Source organism: Podarcis bocagei (assembly GCF_964188305.1).
Source record: "Podarcis bocagei genome assembly, chromosome: W".
In the NCBI taxonomy this organism is placed as follows: domain Eukaryota; kingdom Metazoa; phylum Chordata; class Lepidosauria; order Squamata; family Lacertidae; genus Podarcis; species Podarcis bocagei.
The window spans coordinates 92,724,307-92,739,599 of NC_138131.1; the positions used below are offsets into that span (position 1 = coordinate 92,724,307).

At 42.8% G+C, this 15,293-nt stretch overlaps 1 protein-coding gene across 1 annotated transcript; it reads left to right on the top strand.

Annotated features, from left to right (window-relative positions):
• Positions 1-10,663: 10,663 nt before the first annotated feature.
• On the top strand, positions 10,664-14,730 carry LOC308578229 (uncharacterized protein; the record flags this gene model as incomplete). Its single annotated transcript, XM_081178474.1, has 4 exons — positions 10,664-10,783; positions 13,238-13,339; positions 14,499-14,682; positions 14,726-14,730. 4 exons carry the CDS (start codon positions 10,664-10,666, stop codon positions 14,728-14,730), a joined length of 411 nt encoding a protein of 136 aa, XP_081034600.1.
• Between the last annotated feature and the right edge of the window lie 563 nt (positions 14,731-15,293).

Below are 15,293 nucleotides of genomic sequence, written 5' to 3' on the forward strand. Positions count from 1 at the left end.
AGAGGAAGTGGGCTGAACAGGAAGGAGCAGTTGTGAAGGACGGTTGGATGATCCTGCCAGACAATAGGATTTATGTACCTCATCATCTAGCAGGCACAATTGTAAAAATTATCATGAATCTACTCACCTTGGCGGTACTGCAACCAGAGAGAGTCTCAGTCGGAAGTTGTATATTATTAATCTATCACAATTAGCAACTTGCATTTCACAGAAATGTGTTCTTTGTGCTAAAAACAATCCCAGGCAGGGACCGGTACAACCTCCTGGAATCCAACATGTGGGATATGTCCCCATGGAAAGCCTAATTGTGGACTTCACAGAGCTGGTCCCTTCTAAGGGATTCAAGTATCTCCTTGTGTTTGTAGATACTCTTACCGGATGGGTTGAAGCTTTTCCCACCCGAACTGAAAAGGCACGAGAGGTAACTAAGAGACTCCTGACTGAATTGATCCTGAGGTTTGGATTACCTAGATGCATTGGAAGTGATAATGGGCCAGCGTTCATTGATCAAGTAGTACAAGAAGTATGTCGAGTCCTACAAGTGAAATGGAGACTGCATGCAGCCTATAGGCCTCAGAGTTCAGGGAAAACTGAAAGAATGAATCGGACTCTGAAAACCCAATTGGCAAAATTAACCCAGGAAACGGGATTGGGATGGGTAGATGTGTTATCCATAACACTGTTTCGTGTTCGGTGTGCACCCACAAAAAGACTTAAGTTGTCACCTTTTGAGCTCCTGTATGGGAGACCGCCCTCCTTTGTTCAGGATATTTCAGCTGATCTTAAACAAATAGGAGACCATGTGACACAGGGACAAGTGCAATCTCTCTCCCGTGTTTTTGTTTCTCTTAACAGGTGGGCCCTCGAGCGCACGCCGTGCAGCATTGCCGAGCCGATTCATCAGTTCCAGGCTGGCGATAGCGTATGGGTGAAAGAGTGGAAACGTGATCCACTTGCACCTAAGTGGCGTGGACCTTACACCGTCTTGCTCTCTACTCCAACAGCGGTGAAGGTAGCTGAGGTGACCCCCTGGATTCATCACTCCCGTTTGAAGAAGTCCGAAGGCAGTTGGACGTGCAAAGGTGACCCCTCTAATCCTCTTAAACTGACTCTCTCCAAAAACCCCTGTATCTAGCCCTACCGGGAACGGGCTAGGTCACGGGCAACATTAGACGACCGGCCTGCTGCAGCCACAACCTGGAAGCTGGCTGACCTGCGCACGCCTGAAGCTTGAGGAGCATCTGAACCAGCGATTGTGAAAGGAAAGATTCTCTTATACAATTAATTGACTGCCCCCCCCCTTGTGGAACAATTATCAGAGATATTACTCATTGGGGATCCTCGGGATATATGTTTTGGTCTTGGTGGTTCCCCATTTCTGTCACTGGGGGAATTATATTGGGACTAATATTTATTTGCTATCACAATAAGGTAATCTTTTGTGGAAGGAATGCATATGCTAGACATCAACATGATTTTATTATTAATCCTGATCCCTTGGGAAGGGGAAGGGTCCTTGAATCTGACCAAATTGACTAAATATGGATTCCGCCATGACCACAATATGTGGGTAGGTTTAGCTGAAATGGTAGCCAATGTTGCAAATAGGACCAATTGCCTTGTTTGCTCTCTTGGGCCAGATGATTCAGAGGGAGGTATGCCCTTATTACCGATACCATTAGATGCCATTGGTATGGTAAGCGAAATACCACACCAAACAGAAATACAGAATTTCCCCGGATGGAACTCAACTAAACCATTACGAGTTATACCTGTACAAGGGGAATTCTGTGTACATAAATCATCAGATGCAGCTGATTCTACCATGATAGGCTCTTCTCATTGTCACTATACTTGGGATAATATTAAGAATACCTGGGCACACGATACTACCTATCGAACTCGGAATACCTTGCCCTGTGCACCTCCTTTTATTCATGCATGGAAAGTGGTATGGAACATAACTGTGACAGAAAAAGGCAATCTAACATACTGCACTGTGAACTCTCTGCCTCTTTTGATATTTCGCCTTCTGTACTCCACGTACCAAAAACCTCAGACCCGATGGTTGTGGTGGATATGTGGAGAATGGGCATACAAGAAACTCCCCTCCAAATGGAGTGGGACTTGTTTCCTGGGATGGGTATTACCACCAATGTGGATTATGCCCACTAATTTGGCCAAGCGTACACGAAGAAACGCTGATATTTCTCATATAGCAGGAGGAAGTACCCAAAGTTGGAGCGGTACTGATGATTGGCCACCAGAGCGCATTATAGCCTATTATGATCCTGCCTCCTGGAATCCTGGTGAGCTCATACAAGGGGCACGGGATCCTATTTATAATCTAAACAGAATAATTCGATTGCAAGCAGTAGTGGAACTTGTAACCAATGCAACGGCCCAGAGTTTGAGACTTATTGCACAACAGTTGGATGAAAGTAGAGCCGCCATTTTGCAGCTGAAAATGGGAATGGATTATGTACTTGCCAAGCAGGGAGGCCTATGTGGAGTCTTGAACTTGACAGGGAATGCCTGTTGCTTTAACATTTCAGATAATGGTGAGGCAATCCGTGTGTTGGCCACAAAGATGGAGAATATAGCACATGTCCCAGTACAAACATGGGAAGGATGGGATATGGGATGGCTCACCAATTGGTTACCTAATGTCACAGGACTCAAAGGGATACTATTGTCTTGCTTGTTTTTCTTGACAGTAGTGGTAATGGTTTTATGTATGATGCCATGTATCATTTCATGTTTTAGAAGTACAATTAGCAAGATGGTTTCAAATGAAACTCTACCTCATATCATGGCCCTATACAGAGCTTTACCTCAGGAATATGATGAAGATCAAGCTATCAAGGACACTTGGGACGAAGGTCCTTGAGCTTGAAAGGGGGGAATGAGGCATCAGGCATAAGCCTGCATTTTATTAATGTTTGGTCAGGATTTGTATATTAAAGAGAGAGCTTAAAGATTTTAAAAAGTTTTATGCCAGGCAGACCAGCTGCTTAAGAAAACACTGGCAATGTTTTCCTCCTAGACAAGGGGCCCCCTTTTGATTTATAGCAGAAAACAATTCTCAAAGTCGTAAAAGCTGGAATTACAGACTGAGTAAGGACACTGACCCTACATGTTACAGAAGATAAAAAAAAGGCAGAGATAAATATAATTAATAGTTGGTAAATAGTAAAATAATACCAATGTGCCTCCCAGTAAAATGAGCTAGATCTTCTTTCTAAGGTTAAAGACCAAATGGAGAAGCATCTAGCTGGCAGAAAGAGAGGCTTTTTGGGAAGTCTTTTTAAAGCATTTTTGGGAAGTCTCTTTTTAAAAGCTGTTTCTTTCTTAAACTGAGAGAGTTTGAGGGCAATAAATGTTGGGAAGAGCTAATGGGGAAAGCAACTGGCTGGAGAAGGGGGGGGTGTAAACTGAAGAGGCTTCTTTTGAAACTGCTTTTTTTACTGAGTTCCCTTTTCTACTTTACAAAGACCTTATTCCTTTTAAGAGGCTACCTGTGTTGTGTATTAAATATATTGTCTTAAATGTAATTATGCAAAGGATTTAAGAAATGCTAGATTTCATATAGTTGTAAGAGTTGTATTTTGAAATTAAGTCAGCCACCAGTCTAGCCCCCCTGCCAGACAGGAAGACGCCATCCAAGCTGTCCTGATATATTAGTTGTCAGACATTTGTTTAGAAACCTTCAAATGAAGGAGATCTTTCAATGTTGATGTGAAACTCAAGATCCTTGACATATGTTTAAGATAAAAATTTAAGATTAACCATTTGTTTTAGAAGGCAATAGGGCAAGGAGGGCAAGAGGTGAGCTGGTAATTAAGATTCCTTGTTGAGACACATGTAAGATATATTACTACTTATTTGTCATTTATAGATGTAACAATATATAGCTCTTTGTGTTCCATATAAGGACAGGAGGATATGGGTGTATCTTTTAGGATTGGATATAGCAATCAGCCAATAGGAAATCCAACCAGGCTGATTGGACAGAGGCAGCCACAGGAGGAGCAAAGGGGGCTGGATTAAGGGAATATAAGGGCTGGCCATAATGGCAGGAGGCCAGGCCAGAGCTTGGTAACCATATACCACTGTGCCTCTCATTTATTTGTCTGACAAATAAATAATTATTTTAATTTCTCTATTGCTGCGTTGAATATTTCATTCCAGCTAAGCGTTAACCACAAGCAGGGTGCTACAGTATGACCAAAACCATTTCCCTTACTGTCTTCCTTAAATACATCTTGCAAAAGACGGTAAGTGTGCGGGAAAGAGAGTTTGAATCGGATTAGTCTGCTCTTGTATTTATGTTCCCCTAAACCAAGCATGTCCAAAGTCCACTTTGGGGGCCTTCCACCCATCTCTCCTAGATCTCAAAATGCATTGGTTTTGTCATATTTCCTGCTATCCTGCCAAAGAATTTAAATTTTCCCAATGTTCTTTTAGACCAGGCATGTCCAAAGTCCAGTTCAGGGGCCTAATCTGGCCCTCTGGTCGATTTAATCCGGCCCTCGTGGCGGTTTATTTACTAGGGCAAAACTTCCCCCCAAAAAGCTCAAGAACTTTAATCCTAAAAAAAGGTCAGCACCTCTGAGGTCAAATCCTTAAAAAAGGCTCAACAATTGTGGGGTTTTACTGTTAATATGCTTCTTCTTAATTGCATTTCACTATTAATATACTTCTTAATTGTATTTCAGTTCAACAATGACTTTGATAAAATACATCTTTTGTGACGTGCAGAAGGCTTGAGTTACCTATGAGGTGCAACAGTTACCATATAGCATATATTCAATATAAAAAACAGCAACAATTGGTTGTTGACAAAGGACAGCTGGCATATATATATAAAAGATATTAACTGATATGCATGCCATTCCAGATATAGCTATATAATCTCTACTGTTGGTAAGAGAAGAACTTTGGAGCAGGCATTTTCAAAAAAAGAGTTTTTTATGAACCGCTCTAATACCAAGTTACCGTCAGGAGCTGAGGGGCCGTATCAAACCTCAATCCAGCCATCACATCACAGAGCAGCCTTTTGGGCTCCTGTGAAAGACATACTAATATTCGTGTAAAAACTCTGTTTTGTGTTTCGAAGGTTGCCGAAGCCGAGGAATGCTACAATACAGCTCTCCGTTTATGTCCGACTCACGCGGATTCTCTTAATAACCTGGCGAACATCAAGCGAGAACAAGGGAATATCGAGGAGGCTGTCCGCCTCTACCGGAAAGCTCTTGAGGTACGTGCGTGGAGAATTACAACAATTAAATTGACATATAAGGGTTAGGCATGCGTACCCTGGACTCCTAGTCTGGGTCTTTTTAAAAATCGCCAATCAAATTTTTCTTGATCAATAACGGAAATAATGGTGAAGAAGTGAAAGTGAAGTAGCATTTTGAGGCTCGACAAAGCATGGTCCGATAAGTCCCTTTTGGAAGGAAGAGGGTCTGTCCCCCTTTTTATATTCCTAGGCCTCCTGGAATGACCAAAAATCTGCTTTTTCATCAGAAGAACAATGCAAGGTGTTAAGGAACGGTACAGAAATTGAAATAAAAGCTGGGCACATGCTGTTCTCTGTGTCGGCTGAGCTTGATCCCCTGACAGTCTTATTTTCTAACAGTATTTCCTATGCGTACGAAAAAGGCAGTTCATAGGCCCATTATTATTATTATTATTATTATTATTATTATTATTATTATTATTATTATTATTATTATTATTATCATTACCACAAATCATTCCAAACGGTGATTTATTTTGCAGCCAGCCCCTGCCACATTTGAGCATCAAAGAGGGGCTCTTTAAAATACGGCATTGGTCATTTGACAGTCTGATCTCCCAACAGTATTTCCTATGCATGCTAAAAAGGCAGTCCATAGGTTCCTCCTCCTCCTTAATTTTTGCAAGTCAATCCAAATGAGGATTTATTTCACGCCCACAACCTTTGAGCCTCAAAGAGCAGCCTCCATCTCTTTAGAATGCTTCTCAGGGAAACTAAGAGTGAGCTTCTTCCCCGCAGGTCTTCCCGGAGTTTGCAGCTGCGCATTCAAATTTAGCCAGTGTTTTGCAACAGCAGGGGAAGCTCCAGGAGGCCCTCATGCACTACAAGGAGGCCATCAGGTGAGCTTCCAAAGCCATGGGGAAAATAGATTGAAAGAGCTCCTCCTTACTGTATTTTAATCTTTTGCTGGAAGCCGCCCAGAGTGGCTGGGTATAAATAATAAATTATTGTTGCTGTTGTTAATAATTATTATTACTCCTCATGCGCTGGTCTGGTGCCTGTGGGAAAGCTCTCCTCTTGTGGATAAAGCACTTTCTCTTTTTCTTTTAGGTTTTTTTATTTTTTATTTTTATTTTTATTTTATTTTTTGTCCCTTGAAGGACAGCCAAATTTAAATAACAATTCGACACACAGCTGCGAGGCATTTGCGAGCTTTTTTGCGGAGAAGGTCCTGTTGCTCCGCCATGACCTCCCTGCCAATTTGGATACAATAAAGGAACTGGAGGCCCCTCGACTGTCCTCGGGTCCAGTATTGGACCACTTTGACCGGATATCTCCAGCCGATGTGGACAGACTCCTCCGAGCTGGAAAGCCCACCACCTGTCCTCTTGACCCGTGCCCGTCCTGGCTGATTAGAGCGTGCCCAGACAAGGTGCGGGCCCCCCTGGGGGATATCATCAATTTGTCCCTTGGCACTGGGATATTCCCAGGGGAACTGAAGGAGGCAGTGGTGTGTCTGCTCTTAAAGAAAACATCATTAGATCCTTTAGATCTATCCAATTACCGCCCGGTTTCGAATCTTCCATTCCTGGGTAAGGTGATTGAGAGAGCGGTTGCTGAACAGCTTGGTAGGTTTCTGGATGAAACATCTGCTCTCGATCCATTCCAGTCCGGCTTCCGCGCTGGTCATGGGACCGAGACGGCTCTGGTCGCCCTAACAGATGATCTCCGCAGGCAGCTGGATCGAGGCGGGTCGGGGCTGCTGATTCTTCTAGACCTGTCAGCAGCCTTCGACATGGTCGATCACGAACTTCTGGACCACCGCCTTGCCGACGTGGGGATCCAGGGCACAGTCCTTCAATGGCTGCGCTCGTTTCTCTCCGGTCGGGGACAGAGGGTGGCGCTTGGGGGGGGAATTGTCATCGCGCCACTCCTTGGTGTGTGGAGTGCCTCAGAGTGCGATACTCTCCCCGATGCTTTTTAACATCTTTATGCGCCCCCTCGCCCAGCTTGTCCGGAGTTTTTGGCTGGGTTGCCATCAGTATGCCGATGACACCCAACTCTATCTGTTGATGGATGGCCATCCTTACTCGGCCCCAGATACACTGACCAGATGTCTGGAAGCTGTGGCTGGATGGTTACGTGGGAGCCGGTTGAAGTTAAATCCTTCGAAGACAGAGGTCCTCTGGCTGGGACGGAGCGATATGGGATTGAGGGGGCAACTCCCATCTCTTGCATGGGTGCAATTAGTGCCAGCATCGTCCGTTAAGAGTTTGGGTGTAATCTTCGACACCTCCCTTTCCATGGAGGCGCAGATTACAGCTATAACAAAGGCGGCATTTTTTCATCTCCGCCAAGCTAAGCAGTTGGCTCCTTATCTCTCTCACCCTGACCTAGCCACTGTGATCCACGCGACGGTCACCTCCAGACTGGATTATTGTAACTCGCTCTACGTGGGGCTGCCCTTGAGACTGACCCAGAAACTCCAGCGGGTGCAGAATGCCGCGGCGAGACTCCTTACGGGGTCTTTGCTGCGAGATCATATCCATCCGGTGCTGTACCAGCTGCACTGGCTCCCGGTGGAGTACAGGATCAGGTTTAAGGTGCTGGTTTTAACCTTTAAAGCCCTATACGGCCTAGGACCCTCGTACCTATGGGACTGCCTCTCCTGGTATGTCCCACAGAGAAATTTACGGTCTGCAAATAAAAACACCCTAAAGATCCCAGGTCACAGAGAGGTTAGGTTGGCCTCAACTAGAGCCAGGGCTTTCTCGGCTGCGGCTCCAATCTGGTGGAACGCTCTGTCACAAGAGACTAGGGCCCTGTGGGACCTGACATCCTTCCGTAGGGCCTGCAAGACAGAGCTGTTCCACCAGGCCTTTGGTCAGGGCGCAGACTGACTCCCTCCTCTGGCAACCTGCACAGAATTTTGCTTGATGGTTGCCATTAATTTGATTTTAATTTGATTTAATTAATTTTATAATGAATGTTTTAAAATGTTGGACTATTTTGATTGTTGTTAGCCGCCCTGAGCCCGGCTTCGGCTGGGGAGGGCAGGATATAAATATTATTATTATTATTATTATTATTATTATTATTATTATTATTATTATTATTATTATTATTATTCAGTTTTTTTATTTTATCATTTTATTTCCATACACTCCAAACATTTTCAATATATACAATACTGGGATTATACAAACCCCTTGGACTCTCCCCCACCCCCCACCCCCCGTTTCCATATTTTGCCATCTTTTCTTGCATGTAATTACAATGATTCGTTCTATTCCATTTCCTTATTTGCTACTTTGGCTTCATCAATGTTATATCAATCCTGCCTGTGGAAAACCATCTAATTCGATTTTAATTTGATCCTGATTTGTTTTTAGGAGGTAATTTAATTATTGTTTGATTTTATACTAATGTTATATATTTGATGTTAGCTGCCCTAAGACCGGTTTCGGCCAGGGAGGGCGGGATACAATTATTATTATTATTATTATTATTATTATTATTATTATTATTATTATTATTATTATTATTATTATTATTTCTAAATATGTATCTTTAAGGTATTCAATAAATTTTTCCCATTCTTGTTTAATTTTTTTTTATATATAAATAGTTTTTATTAAGTTTTAGCATTTTATATTCAACACAAACATCATTCTTGCAGACAGCATAGATGAATCCCAATCTCCCCCAGCTTCCCTCTTCTGGTTTTTTAAATATTTACTTCTCCTGCCTATCTCATTCTCCCTTAATTTTGCCATCTTTGAACTAACGATGGTTATATCCTTAAGGTTTTTGCACCATGCTTTTTCACATTTCATCTTCATTATTTTCCCCATTTTGTCCTTTTAACTTTTTTCTTTGCTTAAATTTCCTATCATCTTGATGTCTGATCTTCACAGTCATTTTGATAATCCACTCTTCTTTTGTTGGGACCTTCTCTTCCTTCCACATCCGGGCTAAGAACATTCTGGCATAAATAGAATACACTGTCTTTTTAGGTCTCTTGGTATTTCTTCACCCGTTAAACCTATTAGAAAGGCTTCTGGTTTTTACACAAATGTTCTCTCCCCCCCCCCCAGTTAATTATACAGTGGTACCTTGGTTCTCAAACTGAATGTGTTCCAAAACCAAGGTGCATTTTCCCATAGAAAGTCATGCAAAACGGATTAATCCGTACCAGACTTTGAAAAACAATCCCTAAAACAGCCATTTAACATGAATTTTACTATCTAACGAGACCACTGATCCCTAAAATGAAAGCAGTCATCCATGTACTGTACTCTAAAATAAATACAACAGTCTTGTAAATGATAAAAATGAAAATTATTTTTTTTCCTCACCTGCACTGATGATAGTCATTGTTCGGATGGGGACCGGGGCTTCTATCCGTTTCTGCAATCACACAATCAATCAATCAATCAATCAATCAGTAACTAAACTGGGATCCGCACAGTCGCAAAAACAAATGAACCAAAAAAGCCTCCGAAACAAAAACACCACATAAATTGCAAAAACCAAAGCACCAAACTTAATCTGTTCCCGAAGTCTGTTTGATTGGTGCAGGCGCCCCAGAAAGAATAGCTGACAGCCAAATTTGATGTTTGGCTTCCGAAAAACGCCTGGAAACTGGAACACTTTTTCTGGGTTTTCGGCATTTGGGAACCAAAGCGTTTGAGTAGTAGTAATAATAATAATAATAATTTGTTTTTGTTTGTATCCCACCCTCGCCGGCCAAGGCTGGGCTCAGAGCAGCTAACATCATAAAAACAACACAACGAGCCTAAAAGCAGACATCAAGTAATTCAAATAAAAATTAATTCAGACAAGTTAAAATCCGGGCAGGTGGCAATTATTAGGGTGGAATTGAGAGTGATTAATAATTGCCAGAATTGAGGAGCATGGAATTTCCCAAAAGGAAAGTGCTGCTTGTCCGTATGAAGAGGATGCCACAATGCTGAACCTTTCTGTATAAAAAACCTTCTGTATAAAGAAACCTGTATAAAAAACATTTGAGAACCAAGGTCTCACTGTCTCACATGACCACTAGGGTGGTTCATAAAAAAACACTTTTTTGAAGATGCCTGCTCCCAAAGTCTTATCTTACTACACTAGGGATTATATAGCTATATCTGAAATTTTGTGCATATCAGTTAATATCTCAACCCTCCATGAAAATAGCTGTTTTCTTGGACGTTTTCCTATTTTGTGAAGGCTTTGGAGAAGGCATTTTTTAAAAAAGTTTTTTTAATGAACTGCCCTAAAGACCACCGTATAGGATAGAAAGAGCCTTCTTGACCCTTACATTTCCAGCGTAACTTCAGAGTATTTTTGTACCAAAATGGCACTTTTTCTCTCCCCCTCCATGTCAGAATCAGTCCCACTTTTGCAGACGCCTATTCCAACATGGGGAACACCTTGAAGGAAATGCAAGACGTCCAGGGAGCTCTGCAATGCTACACAAGAGCAATCCAGATAAATCCTGCGTTTGCCGATGCCCACAGCAACCTCGCTTCCATCCATAAGGTAAGCTTTGTGTCTCTGCTAAATCTATTTTTTAAAAAAAAAAACTGGGGGGGGGGGGGCAGCAGGGGAATCTTAGTTTTTACAAAAGGAAAACAACTGGCAAAAGCCGTCCCAAACCGAGATGGGGCACAAAAAGAAAAAGGGGAGAATTGGAATTTATGCTGGAAGTGTGAGGAGGCAGAGGGCACGCCGATACGTTTATGGTGGGGCTACAGAAACGTTAAAAAATTCATGAGGAAATAAAAAAGATGATCAGAATTAATTTAGAGGGGAAAACCAGAGGCATATTTACTGAGTATAAGAGGTAAAGAAATACCACAAGATGGGAAGATATTATTCTTATACGCGACAGCTGCAGCAAGGCTACTCCTTGCACAAAACTGGAACAGGAAATATATACCCACAAAGGATGACTGGATAAAGAAACTAATTGAATTTATAGAACTGGCAAGGTCAAGTGCAGTAATAAGGTACCAATCAAACTGGAAAATAAAAATATAATGGAAATGGTTTGAAGATTATGTGTTCAAGTACTGCTCAAAAACTAACATGTTGATATGTTTGGTTTAATGTTTGTAAATCTGGTTTATAATAATAATAAATAGTAAGTTAAAAGAGTTAAGAAATATAAATTTAGATAAAAATTGCAATGTGAATGTGAGTGAAGGAAGTCACGTGGGTATTTGGGTAAATGCTGAGTTGTGTATAGGGTTAGATGTGGGGAATCCATATATGTAATGTATAGTGTTGAAAATGTACGGCAACTAGCATGTAAAATGAAATCAAAAATAAATAAATAAATAGGGGGGAAATAAAAATGGCAATGTGAAATATTATATAGGAGGGTGAGGGGCGGTGGAGGGAAGCCACGAGGGTGGTTTTAATGTCTGAAATTTTGGGTGGTAGGGTAATACGAATTTTGTTTTGTGTCTATGTGTTTGTTTGTAAATAATTTTTTTAAAAGGAAAATGAAAAAATTGCTATTTTTACTTTGAAATAAAAATGGGGGGGAGGTCTTATACGGGTGATTGGGTGGGTGAATGGCTCATTTTCTTAAATTTGAGCCCCCCCAAATAGAGGGTGGCTTATATAGACGGAAAGTATGGTGGAGTTCCACACCCAAAAATCTCATTGTGACTTCCAATCACCCCTACGTCACATTTCCGATGGCGCCCTTTTGCTCGTCTCTCCTAGATCTCAAAATGCATTGGTTTTGTCATATTTCCTGCTGTCCTTTGTCAATCCACACCTGCCAAAGAATTTAAATTTTCCCAACATTTTTTTTTAGACCACACATGTCCAGCGTGTGGCCGGGGAGCGTAACCTGGTTTACTTACTGGGGCAACCCCCCCCCCCAAATGCTCAACAACTTCAATCCTAAAAAGAGCTCAACAACCTTGGGGTTAAATCCTAAAACAGCTCAACAAATTTGCCCCGCCCTCATGTCAAATCTGGCCCTCTTTGGGAAAATTTGGGCACCCCTGTAAATTTAGACAATACAGTCCTATCTCGGGTTAAATATGCTTCAGGATGAATATTTTTGGGTTGCGCTCCGCAGTGACCCAGAAGTAACGGAGCACGTTACTTGCGGGTTTCGCCGCATGCACAGACCCTCAAAATGATGTCATGCGCAGAAGCGGCGAATTGCGACGTGCAGATGCGGGTTGCATTCGCTTCAGGATGCGAACGGGGCTCCGGAACGGATCCCATTCACATCCAGAGGTACCACTGTACTCTGCAAGTGTCCTGTTCTCTATGAAATGTTTCTTCCAAAACCTCTCGTAATTCTGCCTGTATTATAATCTTGCTAATTCTGCGTATTTTAGCCTTTTTGCTAGCTACGCCAACTTAGTAGGGATGGGATTCTCCTTTCCATCCTTTGTCTGTTAAGATTCTCGCTGCGGCTATTGTAGACACTGTGACTTGCCATTGTTTTATAACCATTTATTGTAACATTTATTCTATGATCAATTACAATAATCATTCATTGTAATATTCATTTATTGTACGATTAATTACAATTTATTGTAATTGTTAAGAGTAGGTTTCTATTGAATTTTTACATGCTGATACTCAATATTATTCTATAGCATGGGGAGGCAAACTACGGCCCCATGGCCTTCTCAATCTAGCCGGGAGTCGGCATGTTTTGACACAAGTATAATGTGTCCTTTTATTTAAAATGCACCTCTGGGTTATTTGTGGGACATAGGAATGCGTTCCTTTTTCCCCCTCCCCAAAATCTAGTCTGGCCCCCACAAGGTCTAAGGGACAGTGGACGGCCCCCTGCTGAAAAAGTTTGCCGACCCCTGTTCTATTCCAATGATTGTTGAATGTTACTTTATAAGTCTACCAGGTGTGGATCATCGTGCCTTCTGTCTGTTCTTCATCTTTGGTTTTGATGGTTGAGAAAAAAAGCTAGTGGCAATTGCTGAAATATCCCTCCCTTTCTAGGATTCCGGAAACATCCCAGAGGCAATTGCTTCGTATCGCACCGCCTTGAAACTGAAGCCGGATTTTCCTGACGCTTACTGCAACCTGGCGCACTGTTTGCAGGTGAGGCAGAGTTTTAAGGGCCAACACTCCCAGGGTTTCCGGCATTTGGGAACCGAGGCGTTTGAGTCCCAAGGTACCACGGTAATGGTAAAAGCGTCACCTAATTCAGGAATTGTCCAATGTCACTTTAGAGACCAACTCAGTTTGTTCTGTGTCTAAGCTTTCATGTGCAGGCAGACTTATTCAGATACACTGAAGCGGAAGTCCCCACACCCTGATATTTAGAGGGAGGGTGGGGCGGGGTATTTCTCTGAACGGTAGTAGGACTCAATCGGTATGGTCAACCTGTGGACGACTGTGTCTCATTACATATCCTAGAATCATAGAATCATAGAATCATAGAGTTGGAAGAGACCACAAGGGCCATCGAGTCCAACCCCCTGCCAAGCAGGAAACACCATCAGAGCACTCCTGACATATGGTTGTCAAGCCTCTGCTTAAAGACCTCCAAAGTAGGAGACTCCACCACACTCCTTGGCAGCAAATTCCACTGTCGAACAGCTCTTACTGTCAGGAAGTTCTTCCTAATGTTTAGGTGGAATCTTCTTTCTTGTAGTTTGGATCCATTGCTATCCTAAATATCCTAAAACTATTTCTTGTAGTTTGGATCCATTGCTATCCTAAATATCCTAAAACTATTTCAGGTCATCTGCGTACCATCCCTTGTTTTTTCAGTCATTCACAGTTGCCAGCAGGTGGACTTATACCATTGACTCCTACTACCCTTCGGAGAAAAACCCCAACTCACCCTCCCACTATATATCAGGGTCTGGGGGCTTCTCCTTACTCTTATATAGCAGGGTCTGGGGACTTCTCCCTCTGTATATCAGGGTCTGGGGACTTCCGCTTCAGTGTATCTGAAGAAGTGTGCATGCACACAAAAGCTTATATCAGGCATCCCCAACCTGCGCCCCCCCCGATGTTTTGGCCTACAACTCCCATGATCCCTAGCTAACAGGACCAGTGGTCGGGGATGATGGGAATTGTAGTCTAAAACATCTGGAGGGCCGAAGGCTTGGGGTGCCTGGCTTATACCAAGAACAAACTTTGTTGGTCTCTAAGGCACTACTGGACAATTTTTATATATATTTTGACTTCATCAGACCAATACGGCTACCTACCTGAATCTAGAACCCTGGTTTTCTTTGCCCCCTTTCAGATCGTCTGTGATTGGACCGATTACGACGAGAGAATGAAGAAGCTTGTCAGTATTGTGGCTGACCAGCTGGAGAAGAACCGGCTCCCTTCGGTGCACCCCCATCACAGCATGCTGTATCCACTGTCTCACGGCTTCCGAAAGGCTATTGCCGAGAGACATGGGAACCTTTGCCTGGACAAGGTGGGTCTATGCTGTGAAGAGGTGTGCGCCGCTCCGTTCCGTCAGAGTTTGAATGCTTTCATGTTGGCTTTGGATATATAATAATATATAATAATTTATTATTTCTACCCTGCCCATCTGTCTGGGTATCCTCAGCCACTCTGGGTGGCTGCCAACCAAATATTAAAAACACAAGGCAGCATTAAATATTTAAAAACTTCCCTAAACAGGGCTGCCTTCAGATGTCTTTTAAAAGTGAGATAATTGCTTATTTCTTTGACATCTGATGGAAGGGCGTTCCACAGGGCGGCCGTCACCACGAGAAGGCCCTCTGCCTGCTTCCCTGTAACTTGGCTTCTTGCAGGGAGGGAAGCGCCAGAAGGCCTTCGGGAGAGGGACCCCGGTGTCCGGGGTGGAGATGCTCCTTCAGGTCTACTGGGCCGAGGCCATTGAGGGCTTTCAAGGTCAGCACCGACACTATGAATTGTGCTTGGAAACGTACTGGGAGCCAAAGCAGATCTCTTGGGACCGGTGGTATGTGGTCTCAGTCAGACTGGATTTAAATCCTTTATTTTACAGAAAGGTTTGATCTTGCTGGCATCCTCTTAATATTGACAACCAGAGGAAAGTTTCATC